The 17,398-nt window shown below is 42.1% G+C and overlaps 1 protein-coding gene across 2 annotated transcripts in view; it reads left to right on the forward strand.

Moving 5' to 3' along the window:
- PDS5B (PDS5 cohesin associated factor B) overlaps positions 1-17,059 on the forward strand; it is a 130,620-nt gene extending 113,561 nt beyond the window's left edge. The window contains exons 29-34 of one of the 2 annotated variants that reach the window (XM_037129375.2): positions 339-401; positions 978-1,123; positions 4,077-4,182; positions 8,594-9,036; positions 14,432-14,570; positions 15,858-17,059. In XM_037129375.2, the coding sequence (XP_036985270.2) occupies positions 339-401; positions 978-1,123; positions 4,077-4,182; positions 8,594-9,036; positions 14,432-14,570; positions 15,858-15,893 (933 nt within the window). In that variant the 3' untranslated portion in view covers positions 15,894-17,059. The remainder of the gene's footprint in view (positions 1-338; positions 402-977; positions 1,124-4,076; positions 4,183-8,593; positions 9,037-14,431; positions 14,571-15,857) is intronic. The other variant, XM_037129380.2, reaches the window with a different exon arrangement.
- Positions 17,060-17,398: the final 339 nt, after the last annotated feature.

Below are 17,398 nucleotides of genomic sequence, written 5' to 3' on the forward strand. Positions count from 1 at the left end.
TTGAAGTCGAGAGATTGACCCAGTAGCTAGGAGTGGCTGTCTGCTGTTAGCGCTCAGGGGTGGGGTAGCGACCGAGGCAGCCTCTCTGGCCTCTTTGGGGAGCGCTGGGGAAGCACGCGGGGCTCAGACAGGTTCGGTGCCCGTGGAGTCGGGGCGACGGTAGTGCAAGCATAGTGTTTCACATCAGGGACGGAGATCTTCCATGGCCGCCGGTCATTTAATTTTAATAGATGGAATTTTTATGTGCTTTAAAGCAACAGCTGCTCTTTGTTGGCGTTTGAGCCTCACAGATGCAGTGTTTCGATATTCACTGACTACATCTTTTTCCTTTCTTGTAGAACTTCAGTAACACCAAAAATTACCTGCCTCCAGAAATGAAATCGTTTTTTACTCCAGGAAAAGTACGTTTTGAGAATGGTTTTAATTCTTATGTGATGGTTTATTTTAGTGTGATTAGTGGCATAATTATGTTAGTTTGTATTTCTTTAAACATTGGTGTATTTTAAGTTAGGAAATGTAATTATTTTCCATTTACTAGAAGGAAATAATTGTATTTACTACATAGATTTAGGCTGAGATACATGAACGTATTTTGTAGCTTATAATAAAGCCCCTGGAGACTTGAATTTAAATGTCTGTCCTCTAATATCAAGGTAAAAATTTTAAAGTGAAAAGACACCCTCTTGTGTCTTCCTGTAGCAAGGGTTAGGGACCGTTTTCATTGTCGACTGTGCGTGCGACTTGTCCTCACTTCTGTGCAGCCCCCACGTGAGTAAGGAATGTGACTCTTATGATCTCTCTGGTTTTTTATTTGTTCAAGTAAGATTCAATTTATCGTCCTTATTGTGCTTAAGAATGGACATTTTTTTCATGATTGGTATGCAGATACTTTGACAGAAATGTCATACATAGTTCTTTAAATGTAAATTTCTTCTGGCTTTAATCAAATAGAAAGAGATGAATATTTTTCATTCCAGCCCAAAACGACCAACGTCCTGGGGGCTGTGAACAAGCCACTCTCCGCGGCGGGCAGGCCGTCTCAGAGCAAGTCGTCTCGCATGGAGACTGTCAGCAACGCCAGCAGCAGCTCAAACCCCAGCTCTCCTGGGAGAGTGAAAGGGAGGTGAGTGCTTCAAAAATGCCGTCTGAACCTTCAGACGGAAGGACTCCAGCAAGGCTGTGGGGCCTAAAACAGCATGGTGCAGCATGGTGAAGCCTAAAACAGCTTCTAGTGCCACTGAGCGGACACAAGGACAGGCTGTTGGGTCTGGGTGGCCGCTCCAGGTTCATGCGGCTTTGCTTGTTTGTTTACACGGGTCTTCCGCCTCTGCCTTGTGTACTCCGGCCCTGGGGGAATTTGTTTGTCTAGTGGTCATATGTCCATGTGGTAGAGTTCGCAGTCGCTAAAAATGGTGAGGCAGGAGCTAATGTGAAGAGTTTCCACAACATGTTATTGAGTGAAAAGGCAAAGAATAGAGCAGTATTACAGTATTTTTGAGTTTTTAAAAAGGATTTGTATTCACATTTGCTTTATATGCACAGAAGGTTTTTTGGCAGGAGGCATTGTATCTTAATAGTGTTTATGCAATCTAGTGTAGGAGGGAGATCATTTCATATTCTTTGGTATGGTTTAAATTTTTTTCAGCATGTACATGTATAAACTTTTTGTTTGAAGAAAGAAAAAAAGGGAACATTTCACACTTCCCTGATTTCATCACTTGCTAGCAGGAGAGCCTTGCACAGGGCCAAACTGCCGCTCTTTCTTTGTTCTGCTGAGGAACTAACTGTGCGAGACTGGATGCTGTTTCTGCATTGGTCACAGCCAGTTAGCAAAGGAGGGAGACGTTCTAAGGTATCTTACCAATTTCTTTCCCATGAAATGTTCAAATGATAAGTAGTACAATAAGAATGAAACAAAAATTATATCTGTAGCTCCTGTTTGTTCTAGATGCCTATATTAATGTATATTAGTTGCTTATACCTAAGTGACTGAAGTGGTACCCATATCATTTGGACATTTTCTAGTGAATATCCTCATTCTGAAAATGACCAAAACAGTTACAGCAAATAGTTTCTAAATTACTGGGTTTTTCTTCCTGAATTCCTGGTTATAAGCAAAGATGATCTGCCCTGGCTAGTGTGGCCCAGTAGTAGATTGAGTACCAGTCTACAAAACAAAGGGTCACTGGATTAATTCCCAGTCTAGGGCACATGCCTCGGTTGCAGGCCAGGTTCCCAGTGGGGGGTCCATGAGAAGCAACCACACATTGATGCTTCTCTTCCTCTCTCTAAAAAATAAATAAATAAATAGATATGATCTTAAAAAAAAAAAAAAAAAGATGATCTAATTCACCAAGTCATCTGGGCTAAAAGGCTCCAGATTAGACTGCCTTTGACTCTCCCTCCTGCTGCATGTTGCTAGGTGCGCTTCCCTGCAGTGCCACTCCCCTGCAGTGCCACTCCCCTGCAGTGCCGCTCCCCTGCAGTGCCGCTCCTCTGCAGTGCCGCTCCCCTGCAGTGTTGCAGGCTCCTCCTCTCGCTCTCAGCGTTCAGTTCGTTTTCTGTGATTGCTGTCTGTGGCGTTTCCCTTCCTTACTCTTCTAGCCCAGTAAACCTTACCACTGCTAGATAATCTTTCTTAAATGCTGCTGGGTCAAGGTTATTTCACTGCGCAGAAATCTTAATCTGTTCCCCTTGTTTGTTTTCAGGATAATTAAAATTTTACCTTGTCCTCAGCTCCTATTGTTATGTTACTGAAAATAAATGACTCCTAATTTTCCTATAATACCTTTTCAATGTACTTCAGTAAACTAACTTTCACCCTTTGACTAATCTTATTTTGCCATTTTTTCTACCTGAATCCCATCTGCTTACTAGGACTCTTCTAAGAGAAGGAGCTACAAGTGTGTTTTGTTGGAGAATAGGAATGAGAGCATAATAGGTCAGAGGTGAAGTTGAGAGGTAGCCAGATGAGGTTTGGACTTTGTGAATTTAAGTACAACTGGATGATACTCTTGTGGAGTTCGGTGATCTAATTTGTGACTTTAAAGATTGCCCTGATTATTTAGAGAACAGAGAAGCTAGAATGGAGTTGGAAGAACCAGTCAGGAGTCAGCTAATAGTATTTTAGGGAAGAGATACAGGGGAAGATAGTAGATAGTGAAATTTGGGATTTATTTTGATGGAAGATCAAAACGGTCCTGCTGGTGAATGAGTTGTGTACAGTTAGAGGATGTACCTTGGCTTTTTGCCTGAATCCCTGTGTAGACAATAGTATCATTAACTGAGATACCATACTGTGAGGAGGAGCAGGCTGTGTGTGTGAGTGCATGCATGCGTGCGTGTTTTGGGGAGGTAAGGAGAAAAGGTATCCAAGTAAGTTTTGGCTGTGGTAAGGTTGAGATGCCTTATTAGAAATTCAAGCGACTGGGCAACTGGACATGTGAGTTTATAACTCAGGCTAGTGTCTTAGCCTGAGATTGAAATTCGGGGTTCAGTAATGTTTAAATGGGTTTTAAAGCCCAACGCGGATGAGATCACCCAGGACAGAAGACTGAGCCTTCATACCAGTGTATGAAAGCGTGGAGCAGGTGCCTCCTTCGTGCTAGGCAGTGACCCATGTGCTTGAGTGCACGGTGGTAGGTAAACTGGCAGAACAGCCATGCGGACCTGCTGGCGCGGAGGGAGCAGTAATGAAGCCGGGAACTTCTGGTGTGTCGGAGGCTGTTGCGTGTGCGCAGAGCAAGTGTGCTCAGGGATGCGGGGCGCGGGGCAGAGGTGGGCCAGTCCAGCTTTCTAACAAGAGAAGTTTCAACGGACCTTATGTGCCTGCTCCACTATAGAATCTAGGTTTTAAAAAGAATTAGGGAAAAAGTAAATCTGTGGTTTTTTACTTTCCTTTTTTGTTAAATGTGCTTCTTCACTTGTTAATTTGGTGCTAAGTGTGATAGAATGAAACCAATACTTTTTGAATGGAATGAACCTTTTTTTTAAAAAAATAAAGCTACATTAGAGAACAGAAAAGGCTTCTAAGGTTATTCGATTGTAATAACAATTATAAATATCTGTATTAAAAGGCTTGATAGTTCTGAAATGGATCACAGTGAAAATGAAGATTATACAATGTCTTCACCTTTGCCGGGGAAAAAAAGTGACAAGAGAGACGACTCTGATCTTGTAAGGGTGAGCCGCTTGGTTTGATTTTGTAATGATGACGATTGTTGTTATTGTTACTTTATTGTAAATAACTTTTCATACTGAAACCAGTTAACATTATTCTCATATTTGACATAATCTTCTTTTAAAGGTTTTAATTAGAAATTTGAGTTTGTGATGATTATCCTCTACCATGTAATTTAAGTATATTGAATTCCTTGTGTTTTTGTCATCCTACTAAGTAATCTTTTTTTTAGGTCTTTGGACGCTAGCATAGCAGTTTCATACTCAGGCTGCTTGTTTTTTTTACTTTGTTTGCCTTTTTTTTTTTTTAAACATAGTAAGTTTAGACTTAGCCTTAGAGAAAGGAAGCCGAATGGGGGTCTTTAAAGGCTCCTGCATTTTAGTGATTTCTCGAGCCTTTAACCACTACATAAGCTTCTAGTAAAGGTAAGAAATGCTACAGTTCCCATATAGTCCTTGTTTAGTTTTTGAGTCTTCCCAGCAACGGTACCTCGTAAGACAGGTGCAGTTTGCACACATCATGTGAAGACAAGTTTGTGGTTTGGGTGCAGACATGGAACACAGCTGAGCATTTCCACCACGCGACGGCCGAGTCACTGGGCCCGTTCTGACTTGTGGGCTTTGCTCCACACGTTTCTGTGGTGCCTGGGTCGGGTCTCTGAGTCAGTTTCTTTTTCTGTTAAATGCGAACATCTACCCAGGAAGGGTTATCGGAGCGAATACCTACCCAGGGAGGTTTATCGGAGTAAATGATTAGCCCCTATGCATTGTTGTTATAAAGATTAGTATTGTTGACTAATGATTACTATGAGTTAATATGTTTGAATCTTCTGAATTAATAAAGGTGGAAGGTTATTAATAAAATACTGCTTTCTCTGAGATACATGGGGGGACAAAAGTAAGTTAACAGAATGATGCAATAATTAATCAATACTACAGGAATAACCTGTGTAAACCTACTTTTGCCTGCCCTGGCATTACTGCCTTCTTGTCTTCCACGGGCCCAGCATTGTATAACCAAGAAGTTCACATTCAGTTGTTTGATCCTTGAGTTGGAAAAGGTATTTATATCTTCTCATCATGACTCTCGCCTTGTACGACAGTTCTTTCATTATCACTTACGAGAATGGCTGCCCAGGCTTGACGCTGCCTTCCGAGCAGGGGCACCTGGGTTCCTCTCCTTCGCTGGGGCAGGAACTGGGCCACCCACATCCACTGCAGGCCCAGCCCCGCACATTTGGGAAATGGCGTTTGATTCTTAATATTTTTTATTCTATAAATTCTATAAAACATCTGTTTTACCTTATGAAGTAATGCAAAACAGTGTCTTTTTCTTAGAATAGTTTGAGTTTCTGAGCTTTGGAGACTTTTTGTCTATTTATAATGAAGGCCTTTGGCTGTCCCTTGTGTAACATTGCATTTGTTTCCAAAGTACTGGAGCCTATTGATTTAATTTCAACTGAAATTTTCTCAAAGAGGTCAGAGTTCTAAGACCCATGACTTATAGTGAAAGGGTACAGCCGCCTTTGCCTGCTTCCAGCTTCATATTGATATTTCACTGGAAAGGAATTCTCCATATACATTTATATTCAAATGATAGTTTTATAAGTAACATATTTTCCCCGTTTTCTGCTCCTAACCTCAGTTTTATATTCCTTCTGCTCTTAAAACAATGCAATGCAAAGCAAAAAAGAAATGAGAGAATGTAGTGCCCTCGTGCGGTGTTCTCAAACAAAGCAGGTTTCCTGTTTACCACTAACCTTTTCTGTAGCATAAAGGAATGAAACCATCCTTTCAGATCTTTGGACATCCAAATGAATCCCAGCATTTAAAATTGGAGGAAACACATTAAATTTAAAATTAATTGTTTTTACTGAGAGATGGGAAGATAAAAGAAATATTCAGTTTCAATTAAATATTTCTTTTATCTTCCCATCTCTCAGTAAAAACAATTAATTTTTAATTTATGTAAACTAAATAAATATGAACAAATTAAAACCAGTCTCAGGAAAATTTAACGGTAAAAAAAAAATTTCTTAATATAGGATATTGGTACACAAAATAAAATATTAAGAGAATCTCAGGTCATGCCAAGGACATAAATTTTCAAATACAAATTTTTAATAAACTATTACCAAAAGGATATATCTTTAAACATGCTAAAACTTGTATCTATTTAAATTAGTGGTGAATGATTTAGTTGAATAATTTTCCTAAAGGCGAAACACTCAAAGCGTCCCGTGAAAAACCAGGGACGAAGCAAGTGACCTCTCACCACTAGTGCTAGAAACGTGCCAGAACGTTTGCTCATTTCAAAAAGACGTGGGATGGGAGTCACAGGTATGACAGCGAATAAGAAGAGAAACTCATTTTTATTTTTATACTGTTAAAGAGGAGCGAAGTGGTTCAAAAACTGCGAGTGTGGCCTGGTAGCCGCATATCTGTACGTGTGTAACACAACGTTGGTGTAAGCAGCGTGACTCTGGCGGTTGTGCGTTATACTAGGTCTGCACTTGGGGAAAGGGGCCGACCTCGCCGCAGTGGCCACTACAGCCGCACAATGAGGTGGGCAGCAGGCAGGCGGATGTAAACATGACCTCGAAAAGAAGTGGTGAAAAGCAGTGTGGAGAAAATACAAAAACTGAGAAACAGACTTCGACGGAGAGAAGACGTACCGTGTTCTTTCAGGGATTTAGAGGACAACAGCTCTTTCTAAGTGAATATATAATGGTAAAATTCCAGTGCGATTTAAGTCCGTGTGGAAGATAGAAGTGAATACAGAAAAGAGAAAAAATAATGATAAGGTCGGCCCACAATAGTGTGCTGCTGTTACAATAGCCCCAAAACATTAATTTTTAAAACACAATAAAGAATAAAGGATGCCTGGGCTGGTGTAGTTCAGTGGATTGAGCACGGGCCTGTGAAGCAAAGGGTCGCTGGTTCGATTCCCAGTCAGGGCACATGCCTGCATTGTAGGCTGGGTCCCCAGTAGGCAACACATGAGAGGCAACCACACATTGATGTTTCTCTCTCCTCTCTCTAAAAATAAATAAATAAAATATTTTAAAAAAATAAAGGAAGCATTACAAATCAGTGATTTTTGGAATAACTTTCTCTTTGGGGGTGAGAGTAGTCAGAACAGTTTAGAACCTCATCTCACATTCGATTTTTAAAAACGAGATGAACTGATGTCCCATCTGCTCCGGCTGCTGTAGTAACAGGGTGACTGCAGGGCAACGCACACCACGGGAGTGAGTGCGTCCCGGGTCCGGAGGCTGGGGAGTGTCGGTCCCTCCTTGGTGGGAGGAAAGGCGGGGCGCCCTGCTGGCTCCTCCGAGGGCAGCCAGTGCCATCGCAAGGTCATTTTGTTGTCACAGACTTCTAAGAGTGTAAATTGCTACAGACTTTTGGAAGTCAACTTACTGTTACAAACATCTGTATTTATGTACATGTGTGTTATGTACGTGTGTGTATGGAGATCATTGTATATGTGCTCATGCATATTATTCTTTGTTTCTTTGTAGGATTTTTTCAGTTTCTGTGTGCTGCTAAATGTATACGTTCTCTGTAGACTAGGATTTTATTTCAAATGTGAAAGTCACTGATTTTTAAGTTGTTTTTATTGTTGATTAGTTGTACCTGTGTGAAGAAGCAGTATAGTGGATTCAGAAGTGTGTTTAAAACTTCTCATAAATAATACGTTCTATGTTTGTATTTTTACAACTTTCATTTATAAAACAACCCTTTTATGATGTTTAAAACATATGATAGCTGATATGTCTTCTTATAAACTGTGTGGTAGAATTATTCACAGTGAGTGTCCAGAGAGAACCCTTATACTTTAATATAATAACCCATTATTCAGGCATTGATTTAGAATGTTCTTTGTATGAAATAGCTCTTCACTAAAATTTATAACTTAATAAAATACTGTTCTGGAGAGGTTTCCATTTGAGGATCTCTAGCTTAAGTAAAAATAAATAAATTACCCTGGTACCCCAGATAATTTTTTTAATTAAAAAAATAATAGTAGCCCTAGCTGGTGTGGCTCACTGGATTGAGCACCATCCTGTGAACCCAAAGGTCCTCGATTAGATTCCCAGTCAGGGCACGTGCCTGGGTTGCAGGCCAGGTCCTCAGTCCGGGTCATGTGGGAGGCAACCGATTGATGTGTCTCTCACACAGTGATGTCTCTCTCCTCCTTTTCCCTGTCTCTGAAGATGGATACATGAAATTTAAAAAAAAAAAAAAACCTGATAATAAAAGCAAGTAAAGTTATGGCTCTGATATATTAAAGAGCCCTGCACTTTAATTACATTTTATGACAAAAGTTGGTAACAGCTTTTTTGCGTGGTATTCTTCACAATATGTTTACTAATGATTTCACACCTGACATTGTGATTTTTATTCCTAGTCTGAATTGGACAAACCCAGAAGCCGGAAAAAAGCTCCTGCCACCGACTCCGAGGAGAAACTAGGCCTGGACGACCTGACCAAGCCGGCACAGGAGCAGAGACCCAGAGGCGGCCAGCGCGGGCGGAAGAGAGGCCACACGGCCTCCGAGTCGGACGAGCAACCATGGCCGGAGGAAAAGAGGCTCAAAGAAGATCTGCTAGAAAATGAGGATGAGCAGAATAGTCCACCAAAGAAAGGGAAGAGAGGCCGACCACCAAAACCCCCTGGTGGGGGAGGTACAGCAAAAGAAGAGCCAACGGTGAAAGCTTCTAAAAAAGGAAGCAAAAAAAAATCTGGACCTTCGGTAGCAGAAGAAGAGGAAGAAGAGGAAAGACAAAGTGGAAACACAGAACTGAAGTCAAAAAGCAAACAGCACCGGCCGTCACGGAGGGCGCAGCAGAGGTGAGCATGTGCGGCGCTAACTGTGCGTACTCAGCTCTCTGTTGGGAGTGGTAACTTGGTGCTGCCCACATTCAGGTCCTCCCCAAAGCGGAGCAGAGTCTCCTAAAACTAGTGCAGGAGAGTCCACACAGTCCGTCCCACAGAGATGACAAGAAGACCATCAAAACCGCCATCACCATCACAACCCCCCAGATCGTGTGAGTTGTAAATAATGTTAAACCTCAAACCAATTTCAAATTCTTCTGCAAAAGCTCATAAATTCTTAAATGCACATAGAGCTACATTTAAATGCCATATACTTAGCCCCAATAGACTAGGTAAGACAAAATTTTTATAGACTTAACCTAGGTGATTGATAGCACAGTTGACCCTTTGGTAACTTCTGTACATTTTTACAGGTTTTAAACAAATCTTTACCTAATGAATGCCAAACAGTTTATTAGTTCCAATACAGACTTTATGGTACCCAAAGAGGTGATAAGGTATTTTGAAATAATCACAGCATATTGACCAGGTTTGCCTTATCATTCCATACTATAATTTTTCATGTCTTTTCTTGGTAACTTTGTAAAAAATAGCTTTTATACTTTTTGCTTTTATTTTTTTAACTATGTAGGAAAGTTACAGGCATTGTTTTTCTTAAATTGTATCCATAGAAATTATCACAAGATGCTGATCTGTTTATGGTTATCGATTTTTTTATTTTCTGATCAGATAAACACATCTATATCCACATACAGATAGGTGTGGGTGGTCACACAATCCCACGTTTCTATGGCACTTGTAATGGCACGGATCTCTGTCTACAATTTTAAAGTGACAGGAACATTTATGCTGTAATTTGTCCTTTTTTCACTCTTCCGTCTCACCTACGTAACTGGAAATAGGATGGCATGTCTGCGCGTAGGCAGAAAACCTGCCGTTTTCCTCAGCGTGGCCCCATCCCATAACTAACTACACGGTGGCGTCACTCCTCAGCGGGCCCAGCCACCTCTGTGAGACAGTCGTCTCAGGTTCCTCCTCCTCCTGCGCGTCGCACAGGAGGAGGGACAGTTGCCCGTGTGGCTGGCTGGCCCTTCGTGTTTTCCTCCGTTTGATCTTCCCTTCAGGTCAGAAGCGAAGGCGAGCGCGTTTTCTCGCAGCTCCAGTGTATTCGGGTTCAGGCCTGGAAAGTCGCTTGTTTAAACACTTTTTAAGGAATGTTAAATATCTTTCAGGCTTTTAATTTTAATTTGTTTATATATGAGCATCATAAAATTAAGGGCTTGATTACTATCATGTTCTCTCCTAAAATGACATGAGTTCTCACATTAAAGTTCTAAAACAAACAAATATTTTTTAAATCAGCGCAGAAATTCTGTGTCAGCAGCCTCTTGTCCCTTTTACCGTGAAGTTTTGTTTTGAGCTAGTAAAACAATAAGGTTACATTTGCCTATTTTTCTTCCTCTGTCTTCAGGGGATTTAAGAACCGTTGCGTTATTTTCTGTGTAATACCTGTATTTTCTTCTATTAATTGTGGGGGGAGATCCAAGATGACAGCGGAGTAGGTGGAAGGGGTAGAAGGTACACGCATCTCCTCCCAGGACCAAATTGGAGTCACAGCTGAAATACAGAACCATCACCTGAATAGCCGGCTGAAGACTAGCTCAGCAGAAACCTTACAGCCAAGCTTTCACAGAAGAAGTTGTGTTGAAGCTGGTAGTAGGAAGGGTGCAGAAGCAAAAGGGTTGACATCGTGCCCCGTGTGATGACTGAGACTCTGGAGGGATATCTCAGCTGCAAAAGGTCCCCCCTAAGGAGAGTGGGCTCTCAACCCCACCCCGGTGCCCCTGCTGAAAGCACCAGAGCCAGGAAGGAGGAGACCACCTAGGATCTGACTATGAAAACCAGTGGGGATTCTGTCTGCTAGGGAGAAACTGGGTTCTGCCAGGGACCCGGGGACCCTCTTAAAGGGCCAGCCACTCACCCCTGGCTCCAGCAGAGGCAGGGCAGTTCCTGTCTGACCGGGCGTGTGAGGAGACGGGGGGGGGGGGGGCTGTGTGGCTCCAGGGAGAGAGCCACGGGGACAACTGCCAGGGTCTCTCTGCTGAGTGCTTCTCCCACCCCCTGCACAGACACCATCTTTCTTGGGTGCAGCAGTACCTTCCCTGTAGCATCAGCCTGGGGGGTGCTCTGGCCCCACCCCCTCACACCCTCCAGAGGAGCCAGTAGTCTGGGCCACTGGTGTGGAGACCCCAGTGCCAGAGACCGAGTTGTGCACCTGCGGGCAGGGGCGACGCGCCACACCTGTCCTCCGGCCTGGGGCACGGAGCCCCCCACACGACTCACTGACACCCCACCCTGCACGGGGCAGGCTTTCCAGAAGGCCAGGGAAAATCTGGACAGACTGAGCTGTATGACCTCAGGACAGGGCGTCTTTCCCTCAGAAACCTAACTGGTGCAGAACCTGCCCTTCACAGGGCCAAGAGGTAGTAAGTATAAAAGAGCACATAGAAACAATAAAAAAGAACCGGTCAGAAATGAAGAAGACACTAGAAAGAGTAAATAGTAGGTTGGATGGAGCAGAGGATTGAATCAGTGATTTTTAAGACAAGGTAGCAGCAGACACCCAGAGTAACAAAAAGTAGAAAGAATTCTAAAATATAATAGTTTAAGGGCCCTTTGGGATGACATGAAGTATAAAACATCCACATCACAAGGTTACCAGAAGGAGAAGAGACAGAGCAAGGGATCGAGAACCTGTTTGAAGAAACAATGGCTGGAAACTTCCCTAAACGGGTGGGGGAAAGACACATCTAGGAAGCCAGAGGGTTCCATACAAAGAACCATAAAGAAAACCCCAAAGGTTCAGGACAAAAAGCCAGAGGCAGAAGACTATATGGAAGGCAAATGATAGTGGAAAAACTACAGTAACAAAAAAAGACAAAAAGAATTTTAAAAGCAGCAAGAAAAAGACAGTTACCTACAAGGGGTCTACCATAAGACTGTCAACTGATTTCTCAACAGAAACATTTCAGGCCAGAAGGGATTGTCATGAAATACTCAAAGCGATGAAAAGCAAGGACCTCCAACCAAGACTACTCTGTCCTGCAAGGCTATCATTTAAAATTGAAGGAGAAATAGTGAGCTTCCCAGACAGGAAAAAGCTGATGGAGTTCATTACCATCAAACTAGTATTACGAGAAATGTTTAAAGGGTCTCCTTTAAGAAGGAAGAAAAACAGGAATGTAGTTATAAAGAATAAGTAGCAGTAAATAAGTACCTATCACTAATCAATCTAAATGTAAATGGCTCAAATGGTCCAATCAAAAGACATAGGGTAGCCGATTAGATCAGAAAACAGAACTCATCTCTATGCTGTCTACAAGAGGCCCACCTCAGAATGAAAGATGCCCACAGACTAAGTAAAAGGATATAAAAAGACATTTTATGCAAATAGAAATTTTTAAAAGCTGGGGAAACAATACTTATGTTAGACAAAATAGACTCTAAAACGAAAGCCCTCATAAGGGGCAGAGGAAGACACTACGTAATGAAGAGGTTGGTCAGCACAGGAGCCCCTGAGTGTAAAGCATCTTGCTGGCCCTGGGGGGAGAAAGCACAGCAGTACAGTCACAGGAAGGGACCTTAACACCCACTGACATGAACTGGTGGGTCTTCCAGACAGGAAATCGTCAAGGAAACTGTGGCCTTCAGTGACACAGAAGACCAGGTGGATTTAATTGATATCTTCAGAGCATTTCACCCCAAAGCAGCAGAATAGACATTCTTTTCAAGGGCATATGAAACATTTTCTAGGTTAGGCCACCAAACAAGTCTCTTTGAATTTAAGATTAATATAATCTGAAGCATCTTCTCTGAATCAATGGAATGAGACTATAAATCAATTAGAAGGAAAAAACTGAAAAACACAGAACATGCAAGTTAAAATAACATGTTACTAGACAATGAATGTTTAGCAAGGAGGTCGAGGAAGAAATCAAAAGATGCCTTGAGCTGCCCTGGCTGATGTAGCTTATGGATTGAGCATGGACCTGCAAACCAAAAGGTCACAGGTTCAATTCCCAATCAGGACACATGCCAGCAGGCCAGGTCCCCACTGGGGGGCGCTGCAAGAGGAAACCATATACTAATGTTTCTCTTCATCTTTTTCTCCCTTCCCCTCTCTCAAATAAATAAATAAAATGTTTTTTTTAAGGATGCCTTGAAGCAAATGAAAATAAATACAGCAACCCAAAATCTGTGAGACACAGCAAAAGCAGTCCTAAGGGAAATTCACAGCATTATAGACCTACCTCAAAAACCAAGAAGTGCCTCACACTGACCTTTCCCTGAAAGGAACTAGAAAAAGCGTCAATGAACGATGCCTGAAGTGAGCAGAAGGGAGGAAGGAATAAAGATCACAGCAGAAATAGATGAAATGGAATTAAAAAACAAAACCAAAGATTGCCTCGGCCGGTGCGGCTCAGTTGGTTGGAGCGGTGTCCTGTGAACTGAAAGCTCATGGAAAGCTCACGGGTTCAATTCCCAGTCAGGGCATATGCCTGGGTGCAGGTTCAGTCCCCTGTCAGGAAAAATGTAGGCCACTGGAAGGATGTAATAATGGGAGAGCTGGGAAATTAGGGAAGTTTTCTGCTGGGAAAGTGACAAGTTGATTCCTTGAGAATCACAGGAATTCTGTAGTAGACTGATGGAGTGCAAGGAGAGGAACATTTCAGGTGGAGAGATGGATGTTTTTGGAGGTTATGAAGCAGGAACAGTCTTGGCAGGTTCAGAGAGCTGAAGGATGCAGGGGGCGCTGGACTGCAGGTATGGGGCACTGGGGCCCGAGCGCGGGGCCTGGTGGTCTGTGTGAAGAGATGTGCAGAACCCCTCTGAGTGCAGGGGGAGGGCGTTAGCTGTGTGTGCTCCTTTAAAAGATGACTTTGTTAAGAGAAAGACCGAGAGATGGAGAGGGCTTGAAAATGTCGTAGGGGCAGAGGCGGGGCCCAGCGGGTGGATTTGGGATTTCTCTGTACCCTGGACCCACACTGGGCTGGAGCGAGACTGGTGCACTATGAAGGACCGCTGGGTTGTCTGCCTCCAGCCGCTCAGGGGCTGCCGGTGCCTTTTATCCTTGGGAACGATGGAAGAGCAGAGTTGGAGTTACGGTTTTAATTCCTTGGTGCTGCTGGTCTCCGTCACACTTGTTCTTGTTACTTGCTTGACCTTTGTATGTGACATTTTAGGATTAAACACGTGTGCAGGATGTAGAATATTTCTTGTTTGATCAGGTAATTAAACATTAAAGTGGTAATCTGTGAATTCATGAAATATTTAAATTACTCCCTCTAATGAGCTATAACTCTACTTAAGATCAGAGTGTTCATTGTATTTTACTTGTGTGTTGCTCCAGCCGTGTAGGACGCTCCAAACAAGCAGCTGCTAAAGAGAATGACTCCAGTGAAGAAGTGGATGTGTTTCAGGGCAGCTCCCCTGCCACCGAGGACGTTCTGCCGGACGCAGCAGAAGAGGAGGAGGTTTCTCCAGTGAATGTGTGTGTTTATCGTGGCACCTGGTGGGATGGGGTGGGCAGTGTTTGGTCCACTTAGCACCCACTGTTACTTAGAATTCTAAGGATTGACAGGGTTTTCTTCCTTAATTGGTAGCATTGTTTTCTCTACCAGTTTGTATGACGGAGAATACATCTTTGGAAGCCTGACACTAAGTGAGATGGATGTAGCCTAGTGAAAGTGCAAACGTCAAGTCCAAGTCCAAACTCAGTGTAGAGAAGAAAAGAACCAGTACGGTGCTGGCGCTTCAGGCACTTCGTACCGTTATTTTAGAAACTGGTATCGTCTGTTTCATAATTTTGTATGAGTTTCACAGTAGAAAGTAGAAGTTGACTAAAATCATGTAGAAGAAATATCTTTAACTAAAGTCAGCCTTTGGAATTAATAAAATTGGTAATAGACACTTGTTTTACAAAGGTGCTTGTAGAATGCGGTGCTTCCTGAGATACTTTTTTAGTTATTTCAGTAGTGACTGCTTCCACATCTCAGATTCCACTCGGTGGAAGCACCGTGACTGAACATCTGAGTGAGAGTTTTTCTCCCGAGAGCGGGGATGAGCTGGGCCAGCCGTCCCGCTGGAGCTGTGTGTGCTCTGTGGCCGCGTCCCGGAGGGGACGAGTGCGCTGTGTTACGGCCTCAGATGAGCTGGGCTAGTTTCCCACAGGGTGTTCTGAGGATACAAAGAGAAGGTGGAATAGTCTCCAGTATCCTCATCAAAGGAAAATAACGAAACTAAAATCCTATTCTGTTTATATTCCTATTGTTAATACTGATCTTTTTTGAACTTAAGCTTTATGCTTTTGTTAGCTATTGCCAATTAATGGTAATACATCTGAATTTCAATTTACTTATATTTATTTAATAGTTATTAGGATCTAAACTCAGTAACTGTTTTCCCAGAAAGACAGCTATAAGCCTGTTTGTAAGTACCAAATGTTATCTTTTACACAGAAATATAACTACAAAGATATTTGTAATTGTTTTTACTTATTGTTGACATTCTGTTCATTTCTTTTGAAAATTATTAAATAGAAAAGTAATTTTCTCCTGCTATTCTGGGAAAAGCTATTTGTGAACATTCAAATACTGTATATGTCTACATAAGTGATGCTAAGGCAACAAGTTAAAATAGGAGAAGGGTTTCAAGGAAAGAAAGCAAAGAAAATCAGGAACAAGCAAGAATAATGATTGGTTTAAAATAATTAACTTTGCTATGTCTTGTAAATGTGTACCCATTTTAATTAAGCATGTGGTGATTTTTCTTTTAAGGTACGGCGGCGAAGTTCTAAAAGAGAAAGGCGATGAACAAATGTAATTAATAATTTCTATGCGAACGCTTTAAAAAGTCATGTTTTGTCAAGCTTGAGGCTGAGGAAAGCCTTTGATGCCCAGACTGGGACTGCTGGAGAGGGGACAGTCGGACCTCAGTGTGCTGGCCTCGCACGCTGTGGGCACCACCCTGGAGCCATACGGGTGGTGGTGACATTGACTATGGCGTGTCATGAAAGTGTAATTTGTGATGGCTGTGTAGAAATAAACTAAAGAAGAAACTTGTAAATATATTTTTCTTTTTTTAATGTTTCTGACTTCTAAAGTGCTTGTATAGCTTTTATCCGTGGCTTTAAATGGACAGAGCCCGACTGTTTATTGATCTGTGCATTCGAAGAGAGTTTGCTAGGACGGGTCTGAAGCAGGCTATCTGTCAGTCTTTGTATTTGTACACTCTGCAGTTTTACTGTGAAGAATTTTTTGTTCAACAAGGGGTGTCATTTCTTGATGGCACTGTTTGTTGGAGAGTTAAAATGGTCTCTGTCCCTTGTGTATCTCACCCAGTGCTTACTCCTGGGCGCCCCTGATCTCCAGAGGTGCTAACCCACCTGCATCACACCCACCAGACGCCCCTGAGGGGGGGCCCCCACCAAGCAGAGCAGGTTGAGCTGCCGTCCTGCCGCAGTGGAAGTGTCTGACACCGCGGTGTTGGTCCCAGAGTTTTCTGCCTTTTGTGGCAATGAAAATTTTAAGAGAGAGATTTAAAATATTTTAATTTTAAAGAATGTGTTATAAAATAATGTACTGAATTCTTTATTCCATTTTATCATCCCTTTTTGGTTTTTATTAATCTACTGTATCAATAAAATTCTGTAATTTGAATTAGTTTTTAATAGTCTAGAATGTTATTGTGTATAGATATTTCCTCTTGAACATGATGTTCAAAAAATGCAAATTATTACACTATAATATAAAATCTGATATGTACGCATTAGAAAAGTTCCAGTTCTTCATAAAACTGTAAAGGTAATCAGAAAAGAAGAAAAGTTTTATTGATGCAGTGTGTCTTTATAAAGCTGTTCTCGGAAGCACGTGTTTGCGTTTTATAGTGAGTTGCATGTTTATGAAAACGCCACAACTGGGATGTGCTCTTCCTGTAAATTCTTGTTTAGCCGTAGAATATGACGGATGCCCCCATACCATAGTTTTTCATCAAGAGTTTATTATTGTACTTTATTTTGGAGCCAAAAAGTTGTTTGGGGCAGGGGGAGGGTGGGCCAGGGTGGGAGTGTGCGTCCAGCCGCATGAGCTACTCTGGGTGTCACAGTTCACGGACTTCACGTGAAACCCCTCCTTGTCCTGACCAGGGGAAGTGGGTCTGCTTGCATTTTGAGAAGATCTGTTTTTTCCCTTCATTGTAATCTGCAAAATTACTAAAACAAATTACTTAAGGCAGTATCCTTTTACAGTTTTATAAACTGTATTTTGAACCAAAACTTATACATTATTACTACTTAATATAATATTTAGCTAAATTCATT

Source organism: Artibeus jamaicensis, unplaced genomic scaffold (genome assembly GCF_021234435.1).
Source record: "Artibeus jamaicensis isolate MK-2021 breed Jamaican fruit bat unplaced genomic scaffold, CSHL_Jam_final contig_415, whole genome shotgun sequence".
Lineage (NCBI taxonomy): Eukaryota > Metazoa > Chordata > Mammalia > Chiroptera > Phyllostomidae > Artibeus > Artibeus jamaicensis.